The sequence below is a fragment of the Zalophus californianus genome, chromosome 17 (genome assembly GCF_009762305.2).
Source record: "Zalophus californianus isolate mZalCal1 chromosome 17, mZalCal1.pri.v2, whole genome shotgun sequence".
Taxonomy (NCBI): domain Eukaryota; kingdom Metazoa; phylum Chordata; class Mammalia; order Carnivora; family Otariidae; genus Zalophus; species Zalophus californianus.
The window spans coordinates 4433462-4445688 of NC_045611.1; the positions used below are offsets into that span (position 1 = coordinate 4433462).

Here is a 12227-nt window from a genome sequence, read left to right on the forward strand (position 1 = left end):
TCCCCGACTTACGGCTGCATGACCTCAGGTCGGCTGCTCAGTCTCTCCAGGCTTCTGTGTCCTTGTGCTCAAGTCAGAAAATTGAGTGGTGTTCCCTTAGGTTGTTGGGAGATGGAGGGAGGGAGTTTCTACCCAATGGTTAGCACAGACCTGACTTCATATACACACACATATACATACAGACATACATTAGTTCTCTCCAGGGAGGCAGGGAGTAAGAGGGAGTGTCTGGACCAAGAAGGAACAAAGCTGGTTGTGTGCGTGTGTGTGTGTGTGCGCGTGCGTGCTTGTGAGTAGTTTCTGGTGACCTCCCAGGCACCATGTCAGCTGAGGGGGTGAGTGGCTGAAAGTAGTCAAAGCACAGAACCCACACGATACCAGTGGTCACCCAGAGGAGGTTGCACCTGAAGACAATTAAGCGCTCTGGTCACTTCCTGCTCATGTGCAGGCAAGACTTCTCCTGCCCCTCACACCCAGCCAGCCTCCCACCTCGAACACAAAGCATTACTTGGAGCCCTGACAGATCTCATTCAATACCCTTTTCATGCCAGAAATGGGGGAGGAAAAAGAAGGAGCAGTGTCCCTGCTCTACTGGCTGGTCCAGGTTAGCCTGCCCCCTAGGCCTTGACCTTGGTTAACTGTGGGAAGAGAAAAATGTTTTGTGACCCCCTCCCCACAGGATGCAAAAAGCACTAGTATTTGGGGGACTTATTTTAAGAACGTTCTTGAACCTGCCGTTTCCTGGACTTAAATAGCTTTACACAACATATAAAGCTCTCCTGGATCTCAGAATTTAATAGCTGACACAAATATCCCACTGTGAATAAACAAAGCTATTGATTGTTCAATGGAGCTGCAAAATGCCAAAAGGGAAATCCGTAGTGTTTGTGCCTGGTGGCAAGGAAGAAAGCATTCTGTGCTGTCAATAGCATTTAACAGAATAGAATAGAATTTAACATAAGCAAGTCAGGAAGAAAACTCGTTGAAACCGAGAGTTACCTGGGGGGTTAAACGCTGTTTCAGGGACTGCTGGGGAGGCGGGGAAGAGAGCACAGTGAAGCAAGCCACTGCTGATACGCAATGACCGGTCACCCGGCTGAGCGCGTGTTGCAGGTCTTACCTCCTCAAGGTGGAACAAATGCTGTCCCCTTTCATAGATGAGGAAACCAAGGCCCAGAGCGGCCAATCCTTCCCCAAAGTCATATACCAGGAGGTGCAGGGCAAGGGTGTGAAACCCAGGGCCCCCTGATTTCCAACATATGCCCGTCACTCACCCGTGTCAGGCACTGCTCGGGGCACTCCCCATCTCTGACGTCATGTAATGTCACCCTACAGGCACTGTCATCCCCCATCTTACACATGGGGAAACCGGGGCACAGACAGGTTAACTAACTTGCTCCAGGTCACCCAGCTTGTGAATGACAGGCCCTCGGTTCAAACTCAGGCCAACGATCCTACAGTTCCTGAAAACACATCCTCCGGAAAGAAATACATCGGGGAGATAACCTGCCCAATCCTGATTCACTGAGAACTTTCAACAACTCTTTAGTATTCTTGGAAGAATTCATAAAATAGATTACCCCATCAACAGAGCCCTCTGACCTGGACTTAACCTTTTCTCGGGAATCCGGGATTATCTCTGAGAGCCTCAGGGATTGTCCTGTAAACCGGTGACACCTGGACACCCACAAAGGTCAGGGAAACAGCTTGCCCCCCAACCCCGCCTGATGTCCCCAAACTACACAACTGTAGAAGCTTGGGCTACGAGTTACATCTTCATCAGTCTGCTTCCCTCCTCGTCATTCAGCAATCTGGTGTCTCCTCTTTCTGACATCAGAGTAGCTGTTCCTAGAAGCAACTCTTACCTCATCTGTCAGCCCCAGCCTGGCTTAATTTGCTACTGCAACCTGCTGTAAACCAGAAACTCACGTCACCAAACTTTGTTAGGCTTTTACTGAAAATGGGAATAAATATTTTATGAAATACAATTTGAGGGGCTTTGTGTTTACAATGACCTTGCTTGCTAACTTCATGCCTTGCGTATGTGCATGTGTGTCAGCACACGTGTGTGTGTGTGTGTGTGTGTAACAGAGAATACCTGCCTCAGATAAGCTAAGAGTCTGCGTATCGCCCAGACCAGGGTTCGGGACCCCTCACCTCAGTGAGACGGATGTCTGCAGGGATCCGGTCTCCGATCGAAAGAGACACAATGTCTCCGGGAACCAGGTCTCGGGCAAGCAGATGCTGGAGCTTTCCTTCTCTTATGCTGCATTTGAAATGGGAAAAGGCAAAAGCACACTGATCACATCCCATTTTTGCACAGTTTAATAAACCTGAGCACAGAATAGAGAATCACACTTTTTCAGTTATGGACAAACCCTTGTGCCTTCATGGTTTTATTATATTTTAAATTCACATACCCTGAAAGACTTTTGGAAACGTGTGTGGCTTCTGGGAGACCCCGGGCCTCATCTGAAAAATGGGGTGACTACTGTTTACCCTGCCTGGAAAAAAGGCGGAGCCGCATGGCCTCCAGAAGCTTCTGTAGGTGTAGGTCAGTGGCTCTAAAGCTTCCTTAATGGAGTCAGTAGCTGGCAGCCCTTCTGTCCTCAAAGAAGACAGCACTGTGGCAATGGAGAGCTGAGTAGCATGGAAGAGCCTCATCAGAGCCGGGGTTGGGGGGCGGAGCATCGTAAGTACCGGAGGAGCCTAGGACCTCCTTTCCCATCGGGCCATGACCCCTCCTCCCGGCTGTGCCGGGGACAATGCACGTGCTTCTGTGCACAGGCTCCGGCTACAGTCCCCCCCCCCTCGGATGCTGCAGCGCTAGCTGGACTCCTGCCCCACCCCTGGCCCTCTTGGATTCGCCCCCTACCCAGTGGCCAGAGAGCTCTGAAAATGCAAAAATCAGGTCACAACCCTCTCCTGCTCCAAACCTCCAATGGCTTCCAATGACCTTGGACTCAAACCCAAAAGCCCTGCTCAGACCCCCTTGACTGAGACCTGCCTCCTCCCCTGTTCTTGCTGCTCCCTGTCAGGCCATCCAGCCTTTGAACACACCCAGCTCTTTCTAGTCTCAAGGTCTCGGCCAACCCTGGACCTTGAAGAGGGCATTCCCTCCTTCTTTGTTAACAGAACTGACTCTTATTCAGACATCCACCCTTTCCCCCAGAGCCGTCTGTTCTAGGGAGGGGGTCCTGACCGACTGAGACCATCAGGGTGACCCCATCCCCTTCCCATGACTGGCTTAGGCACAGGCATGTTCCGTAACACTGGTTTTTGAGACATGAGTGGACATTTGCTGGGGGCTCAAGAGAAAGGTCTCTTCATTCTGTAGACACACACACACACACACACACGACCCCTTCTTCTGCTGGAGCTTTCCATGTGTGCCTCTGACGCCAGGAGCTGTGGCAAGGGTCTTGAGAGCACAAGGGGAGCCAGCCAGAGAACAGAGCCAAGGAGCCGAGGATGGAAGAGTGAAGAAATCAAAGGACCTGGTCCTTGGTGCCTTCTCAGACTAACCGACCTCACTGGCCCTCCCACCTCACATCCCTTGCCATGAGATGACACGATTTCTCTGGTTTGTGCGGCTGAGCTGTCCGTGTAGCCAAGAGCACCCGTCAGAGATTCACCTGCTGTTCTCTCAGCTCTTCCCCTGGCTGTCTCCTGCTGTTCCTCCGGTTTCAACCTAAATGTCAGTTCCTCCCCAAACGTCAGGTCAGGGCAGCCCGATCAGCAGCTCTTCAGAGCCATTCCCACTCTTCTACCGCGTGCTACGGCATCTCCGGGAGGTTTTTCTGAGGCTCCGGGTCTCGGGCCCCATTTTGGCTTTAATGTACCTGCCACAGTCCAAAGGCAACTTGCTCCTTCACTGTATTATCTGCCTCCCCTGGGAGGAATGTGAGCGCTCTGAAGGCCCAGCCCTCGCCTTCTGGTTCACCCGTGTAACCCCGGCACTATTCCTCCTGGCACACAGCAGGCGCTCACTAAAGATGCACTGAGGGCACAGAGGATGGAGGGAACCCAGGAGGGGCCTATGTGGTAGGTGTTTCTTCTGGCTCGTACAACAGGCCTCAGATGCCGAGGCGGAGGCTGTTCATCTTCGGTGCCCTACCCGCCTGCCTGCCACCACTGTCCTTGAACATAAAATCATCTTTTAGAAGTGACTTCCGGGAACATCAATAATGCGTACTATTCACCTGAAAGGCCAAGATTTGATATTTAAACTTAAGATCAGATCCTCAAATCACATAAATCATTTACATTTCTGCTTGTTCGTATGATGATGTCACACATCCCACATCTGGATTTCTGACAGCCTTGTTCGTCTACTTATTAAGCCCAGACATTTTTAGTGTCCCCCGTGAACCTTCTAGAATTGACTCACCTTCTCTCATGCTTCCACATCATCCTTTTTGTCTCTGTTATTCATTATTCTCTGCCTCGTATTACACACACACACACACACACACGCCCCTCGCTTGCTGGCTCCTTGAGAGGTAGAACTCATCCCACCAGATCTTTCTATTCCCAGCCGTGGGGCACAGTTGTGCCATTTATATCCAAATATATGTGAAGGTTCAACCCAAACATCACCTTTCAGGAAACAGAGTTACCATATGTTTAAAAACCCTTCTGAAGCCCCTGGGGTCGTGAGATACTTTCAGTTACTGTCTTTTGAGCAACAGGTGCATATCTGGGAAAGACACACAGCCCGGACCTGAGCAGAGCTGGTCAGCGGAGGGGGCGCAGACCTGGACCTTTTCTGAAATCAGTCCATTTCTACGAGGAGAGTAAGCATGTGGATTACTGGCGTACTAGAAATTGCATGGAGAAAAAGCCAGGCACCAAACCCTTTCTCCTCCGTGTGGGGGGCCCTAGCCGCTGCTCTAAGCCTCCGCTGTGCACGACTGCAGCCCCGAGCCCTCGCCGGCCAGTTACGCTAAGGGAGATGAAGAACTCACTTCCCCCGTCACCCCAGCCACAGCCGGGTCCTCGGGGGTCATATGTGAGTAATGGTGCCGCACTAGACAGCGCGGGTTAGAGAACAACCCAGCAAGTTCTAGCACACAGCACTGCGGTTTGGTCCTTCCTTTCTCCTTTTTAAATATCTCTGGTGAGGGCTGTGTGATGGATAACAGGAGGCCCCGTGGAAATGACCAGGCAGGAAAGAGGCTGGTGGGGCTGCAGGGCACGTGGCCAGCTGGCGGTCACCCTTGGGCCATCTTGCCCCACAGTCCAGCGGCCTGAAGCCTTGGCCCGTTCCAGCCCTGCATCACCAGCTCCTCTCATTCCCTCTTGGAGAATTTATTGCAACCTCTGAATGCTCTCTGCAGGAAAAATGGGCACAGCTTTGCCCACCATACCGCCCTCTTCCCCAAGCCATTCCCGCTGGCTGTGGCCCCAGCCCAGGCACCCTGATTAGACCCTGATGGGAGACTCGAGGCCCAGAGAGGTAGAATGACATGCCCAAGGACACACAGTAATCTGTTGGCAGGGCAGGCACCAGGTCTCCCAACCCCCGGAAAGACATGGTCCTCTTCCATCACGCTACAAGGGACACAAACTTTGCCCAACTTTTGCCAAACTCACCAGCCCACCGGCTCCTCTGATGAACCAGAAAGTTCCAGGGAAACTCTGACTTACCAGTTACATTCGGGAGGAACCAGCTTGCTTAGCTCTTCTAGTGATTTCTCCGACCTGTATTCCTGGCAGGCAGCACATCAAACATGATAATCAAGGGTGGGAACTCCACACTGCCACACCCGGGTTACCCTGACCAAGACCACAGGAACTAATTACACACCTGGATGAAGGCGACAGTGACCACGATCATCACGGCCTAGGGAACAAACGAGGAGGCGTCAGCACCCAGCTGTCAGGTGAGTGAGTGAATGAGTCCATGGAAGGTGGGGCACAGCACCTCCCCTTTCCAAATAAATTTCCTTTCTTCTTGCAAACCAAGCACAAAGAAATTTATAAAACAGATGAGCCACCCCCCCAAAAAAGAGGAGAAAAATCATCTCAAAATCTGGCATCCAAAGGTTCACATTTTAGGGTACCCTTTCAGATTTTTCCACATAGACATACAACACAGGATCCTATGATACAGACACATTCTTTTCTAAACAGCCTTTTCACACAACATATTGTAAATATTGTTCCACGATATCAGAAGATATGGACGAAGCTTCAGCCTTTTAAACAGAGGAACAAATACTATTGCTTGGAAGAAGCCTGCTTTTGTATTTTAAAAGAGCACATGACAGACAGAGGGAAGCAGGAATGACAGTCATTGAAAGGTATTCGGTAGGAGCCAGATATAAAGGGTCATATATTCTATGGTTCCATTATATAAAATATCCACAGAGGTCACAGAGACAGAGCGGACTGGGGTTTACCGGGGGCTGGGAGGTGGGCTGGGAGGGGTGGGGAGGGGGATGGGAGGGGTGGGGAGGCAGAAGGGGAGGGGTCTGGGGAGGTGGTCTGGGAGGGGTGGGGAGGGGTGTGGGGAAGGGGATGGGAGGTAGGCTGGGGGAGGGGGACTTCCTTTTAGGGCCGTGAAGTATTTCGGCGCTAGCTAGAGGTGGTGGTTGCACAGCGCTGTGAATGTGCTAAATGCCACTGGATTGTACACCTTAAAATGGTTAATTTTTTAACCATGTGACTTTCACCTAAATTAAAAAAAAATTCTTTTTAAATAGGTGCTCAGCGGTTACATCTGGGGAAGGGCTTACAAATGATAGCTTTGTGCGGCATGCACAGCGGGGTCATGGAAGAGGACTTCACTGCAACGTTGTTCCCCAAAGCAAGACACTAGAAGCCCCCCGGGGGTATCCACCAAGACAGTGATGGCAAAACGACCCAGGACACCTCTGGCGGTGGGGGGGGCGCACAGAAGGATGACGATTTGCCTTCCTTTCTTCCTGCTGTTATTTCCTGTTTTTTTTCTCCACAGCCACGCTCTTTTTCCTTGTATAATAAAATATGCCAAGACTCTGCAAGGCCCCTGGCAGCGGGGTCTGGGAGCCGGTGCAGGCTCTGCCCCGCCACCCCCCCCCCCCACACTCACCAGGGCGATGCTGATGGCATCCTCATACTCCTTCGTGAGGACGCTCACCAGGGCGGAGGCCAGGAGCAGCAGGATGAGGGGGTTCTTAAACTGCAGAGAACACAGGGTGGCCGGGTAAGGGTGCGGGGCTCTCTTCCAGTCCCTTAGCTCTGCGCTCAGGGCCGGGCTTCAAGACCAGCACTACAGCGACCCCAGGGCTCGGGAGGAAGACCACCCCCTCCAAAGGTTCTCCTCCACCCGAAATCCGCTCCCCTCACCCCCGCGGTTTCATTGACACTGACTTCCTGGGGGGTCCTCCAACACTGTGCCTGTCCAGACAGCAGCCCTGGCCCTGCCTTGGAGTTCTTGGTCTCCACGACACTGAGCCTGTCGCGTCTCCATGACACTCCAGGTCCCAGCCCCTCTGGTGGCTTGCCAGCTCTGGTCCAGCATGGCCAAGGGGTCCCCTTTGCTACACCAGGTCCCCAGGGCCATGAATCCCAATCACACCAACCTGCTCCTGTCACTGCCTCTGGGGGCTCCAGGGGTGTCCCTCCTGAGAACGGGTGCCGCAGAAACTTCCCAAAAGGATTTTTACTTTATTGCCTTATGTATCTACTCCCTCATTTCACAGATCTATTACATAGTAGCTCATGTTACAGCCCATCGAAAGGAAACATAAAGACAAACTCACAAAAACAGGGAGAGAGAGAGACTGGACCAAAGATCAGGATCAAAGTAGGAGTTAAAATACCAATATGCTAGTCCTATTTTTGTGGTTTCAAAGGGGGCTGTGCATTTGGCCTTGAGCTTCCCAGCAGCCAAGGCAAAAAGAGAAACAAGATCAGATGTGTGATTCATGCTGCTCATGAAAAGAAGCACATCAATGTCATACCAGTGTGGTGCATGAAAGGATTTAATGCCCCTTACTCCCCACCCCAGGCTTGCTGGGCTTCATCTCCTCTGAACGAGCGACAGGACATTTTGGGGTAAGGTCACCAGGAGCCCTGAGTTAGCCACAGCATCTATTTTGAATCCTCAAGACTGAACAACTTGAAGACATTCCACCTTCTTAGCTACAATCTTTCTATGATTGTATCAAGAACTTGAAACATGCATTAAAGTTTCTGAGATGGACCTTATTCAAGTAGCTACAGGCTTCTCCCGAAGGGTGAAGACTTCCGGATATAAATAAACCATCCCGAAGGGTGAAGGCTTCCGGATATAAATAAACCATCAGTTAATTTTGTGGACTCCGTAAAGCATTCCATGAGCATGAAGTCACAGATTAGAAAAAGGCCTTAGATTAAGACGGTTTCAGGGACACGTCACCCAAAAGCCAAGGGTAGGATTTGTTCAGACTTCGCTTTGAACAAAACTGTAACACGGCGTCTTTGAGGCCTGTGGGGAAAACGGACTGCGGACTCGGCACGTGAAGGGGACCAGGCCAATGAAGTGATAATGGTACTAGCGGGACAAGAGTATTGTCGTTATGGTTTAAAAAAAGGGGGGAGGCAAGAAAAAGGAACACGTCCTCTAATGATAGAGATACATAGCAAAGTACAGATGGCAAAAGGATTGAGTATCTTGAATTTGTTTTAAAATGCTGCAGAGAAAAAGGGAAGGATAAAAGTGGGTCAAATGGCAGATAATGGACATGTGCGGGTCATTATATTATTCTACTGATGCATATTTTTGAAAATTTCCCTAATGAAAGATTTTTAAAAAGGTTTTGGCCAGTGAAGTCCCAATTTCGGTTCTGAGAGCATCCGACAGCGCTGGACGTGAGTGGGTCTGGGGGGCTTGCAGAGGGAGGGGCTGCACTCAGTGCTGCCTGGTGGAGCTCACGGCCAAGGCCACACACTTGCCGGTGGAGGTGGACACACCCTTTCCTCAGAAATCCGGGTAGGATGAAGTCTAAGAGCAGAGGGAAACTCGAGCTCAGGAAAGCCCAGCGGAGGGTGCATTAGGTCCAGGGCTGCTGTGGTAAATGACCACAGCCTGGGGGCTTAAAAGAACATTGTAGGCAGATTCTCTCACACTTCCCGAGGCCAGAATTCCAAATAAAGGTGTTGGTAGGGCCAGACTCTCTCTGGTGGTTCTGGGAGAGAATCCTTCCTGCAACTTCCAGCCTCTGGTGGTGGCCAGCCATCATGTTGTTCTTGGCTTGTGGACACACCCCTCCAGTCTCCGCCTCTGTGGTCACATGGCCTTCTCCTCCCTGTGGCTGTCTCCCTGTATCTCCCCTCTTCTTATCAAGGACACCAGGCATTGGATTTGGGGCCACCCTAATCTGGTAGGACCTCATCTGAACGAGTCACACCTGCAAAGACCTTATTTCCAAATGAGGTGCTATTCTGAATTCCAGGTCGACATGAGTTTGGTGGGGACACTATTCAACCTAGTACAGAGAGGAAAAACACCTCAGTCCAGCAGAGCGAAGAATAAGGTTTCATTTCAGCCCTGAGCCCAACACAGACTTGCCACCCGGTTGGATAGAAGTGAGGTGAGAGATGCACAAACAGGGGCCGAACACCAGCACGCACCAGGCACCGGGATTCTCCACGCCACCTTCTGAAGCTCGGTTGTCCTCACATGAGCCCGGCCTCTCCTGCCTCAGGGCCTTTGCACTTCCCCCTCCTGCATATCCTTCCTCCAGACCCTCACGCAGCTCCCTTCTTCACTTCATTCAGGTCTCTGCTCAAAGACCGCCTCTCAGGAACCAGTCAAACGGCTCCCCTGAGCACACAGTCCAAAACAGCTGCCCCGCGATCACTTCTCCTAGCACCTGTCCGGACTCGTTTCTCCCCACCACACTCACTGGGTGATGCATGACATCTGCCCCAAAGCAAAGCTGGTCTGGCTGCCGCTCCCTGCACAGTGCCTAGCCCATGGCCAGGAACATGAAAAGCTCTGACCTAGAACGAATGAGTCCATGAAATTGCAGGCACCCAGTTTGGGGCAGGGAAACCTGAGGCTTGGTGGGGTGAGAGCTCCCACTCAAGGTCACCTAGCAGAGCAGAGATCAGCACAGGTGCAAGTCCTCCTGTGCAGGTCACTTCCATAATGCCACCTGGCTCCCTGCCCTCCCTTCCCTTCAGGCTACACCCACCCAGGACTCTGGGAGCAGCAGGTCTATTTCTGGACAACAGGCCCCTCCAGCCATGGGCTCAGGGCTAGCTCAGGGGTGTGCAGTCCTGGCTGGGGCCACTCTTGAGTGCTGGGACCAGGTGCTGGTCTCTAGCCAGGCCTGGATCAAGTGCCACCTTGAACCCCGATTCCAATCCCATAGGCTCAGCCCTCGCCTGAGCTGGACCTGGACAGTACTTCAATACTGACATCACCAGTTCCCCTCCTTCCCCATCTTCAGACCATTCCAAGCACCTGCCCAGTCTCATCCAACACAAGCGAGTCACCTGGAGACCCAGCAAACAGATGCCAGACCCAACGGGAAGGTCCTACCACATGCCACTAGGGCCGTTCTGGCCATGGATGGCTAGACTCTTCCTGGCTTGGGGCCCTTCTAAGCCCACACATAAAGGAAGACAGGCAGAAAGGTGGTCTGCTACAGTTAACAATAAAGCCAACCGACATTTTACTGAGCGCTTCCCATGTGCCCTGCTCTGTGCTAAATGCTTCACCTGCACCATTTCTTAGCTTCTTCCTAACCCAATGACACAGGTACCGTTCAGTATCCCTGCTTGAAAAACAAGCAACCTGAGGCTCGGAAAGAAACTGAACTGTCCAAGGATTCACGTAGGTTAGCCCGATCCAAAACCTGTGTTCTTAACTGCTACACTTCAATTAGGGCCAACTGATAGACATGGCATGGGGGGTACATTTGTTAAGTCCTTAACATGTGCTAAGCTGTCCTTTTCTCATGTAAAACTCAGAACAGTGGGTATGAGACCCATTTTCTGGACAGGGAAAACTGAAGCTCAGGGAGGTTCAATAACTTGCTCCAAGTCACAAGGCTAGAAACTGGGATTTGGACCCTAATCTACCTCTGCCTTATGATTCTGGGGCAACATGTCTTGGGTCATGCCAAGGCAGAATTCCTAGTGGTGATTCTCTTGAGACAGAGAGGTAGGGCAGCCTTGTGGAGAGCTCCCTGTCACTGGAGGACATGGGCAGAATGATCATAACACCTGGCACAGAGCAAGGGCTCAGCGAATGTAAAGAATTACTAAGTGAGCACAGACGATTTTCCGTACTCGTCGAGGATGGAAAAACACGGCCATTGGGAGCAGCTTTCCAATGATGAATATGCCATATATATATATGCCAATATAAGATGAATAAGCAGGTTCCCTGCTCTAAGAAATTTAAGAGATCTCACTCCTGGAAAGGCCCTGGCTGGCGTCTGAAGGAGTGTTAAACAGGGCAGAGGCAGGAAGGAGCACAGCTGCGGAAACGGGAGAGCGGTCCTGGTGGAAGGGGCAGCCAGAGCAGGGCTGACCGAGGCCCAGGGACAGAAGGGAGACCGTCCATCCCCACCGCCTGTGTCAGCTTGCTTCCGTGAACTCCAGCTTCCAGGAGCCGCCGCTGCTTCCTTCCAACCCTGGGGTTCCGGGAAGCTTGCGGGCTGGCTAGAGCCACCTGCGTGCCCGGGAGCTGATTTGGGGCCAAATGCGTCAAGCAATCACATCCCCAGTGGGCAGAGACCTACCCAACGAGTGGCGTGGGGACTGGAGGAGAGTAGAGCTGGAGGATGCCGCAAGGAGGGCTGTGATTGGTCCCCCAACCGACCAATCACGAAGCTTTAAACGCTGAGCCAGTAGGAAGGCTGCTGAAGCCTGGGGCAGCCCGGGAACCACAGGCTGGAGCGACAAGTGTCAGGGATGGGAGGGAGTTCAGGAGACCAGGAGGGGAAAACGAGGCAGTCTGAATGCCTTCAGGTATCCGGGGTAGTCAGCCCATTAACTGGGGTTTCTGAATGGATCCTGGGTAGGTGGTGGGGGTACTGACTTCTAGACCAGAACTTGCAGCCAGGTGTCTTTCAAATTTTTCTTTCCTCCTCCCAGTGGCTTCCAGGCATCCGACTTGTGCCATCCATTCGGCACGGTGCCAGCACCGAGGGCAGAGGCCAAGAAGGGCAGCGGCTCTGGAGCCAGCTGCCTGGCTTTACTCCCTAGCATACCACTTAACTGCCGTGGGACATTAGACTCCAGCT

At 52.1% G+C, this 12227-nt stretch overlaps 1 protein-coding gene across 2 annotated transcripts in view; it reads right to left on the bottom strand.

Annotated features, from left to right (window-relative positions):
- Nucleotides 1-12227, bottom strand: part of ATP2C2 (ATPase secretory pathway Ca2+ transporting 2) — a 62481-nt gene that overhangs the window by 27723 nt on the left and 22531 nt on the right. For both annotated transcript variants that reach the window (XM_027618608.2, XM_027618607.2), the window contains exons 4-7: nt 7076-7165; nt 5810-5845; nt 5650-5711; nt 2158-2266 (exon numbers count right to left, since the gene is read on the bottom strand). In XM_027618608.2, the coding sequence (XP_027474409.1) occupies nt 2158-2266; nt 5650-5711; nt 5810-5845; nt 7076-7165 (297 nt within the window). The remainder of the gene's footprint in view (nt 1-2157; nt 2267-5649; nt 5712-5809; nt 5846-7075; nt 7166-12227) is intronic.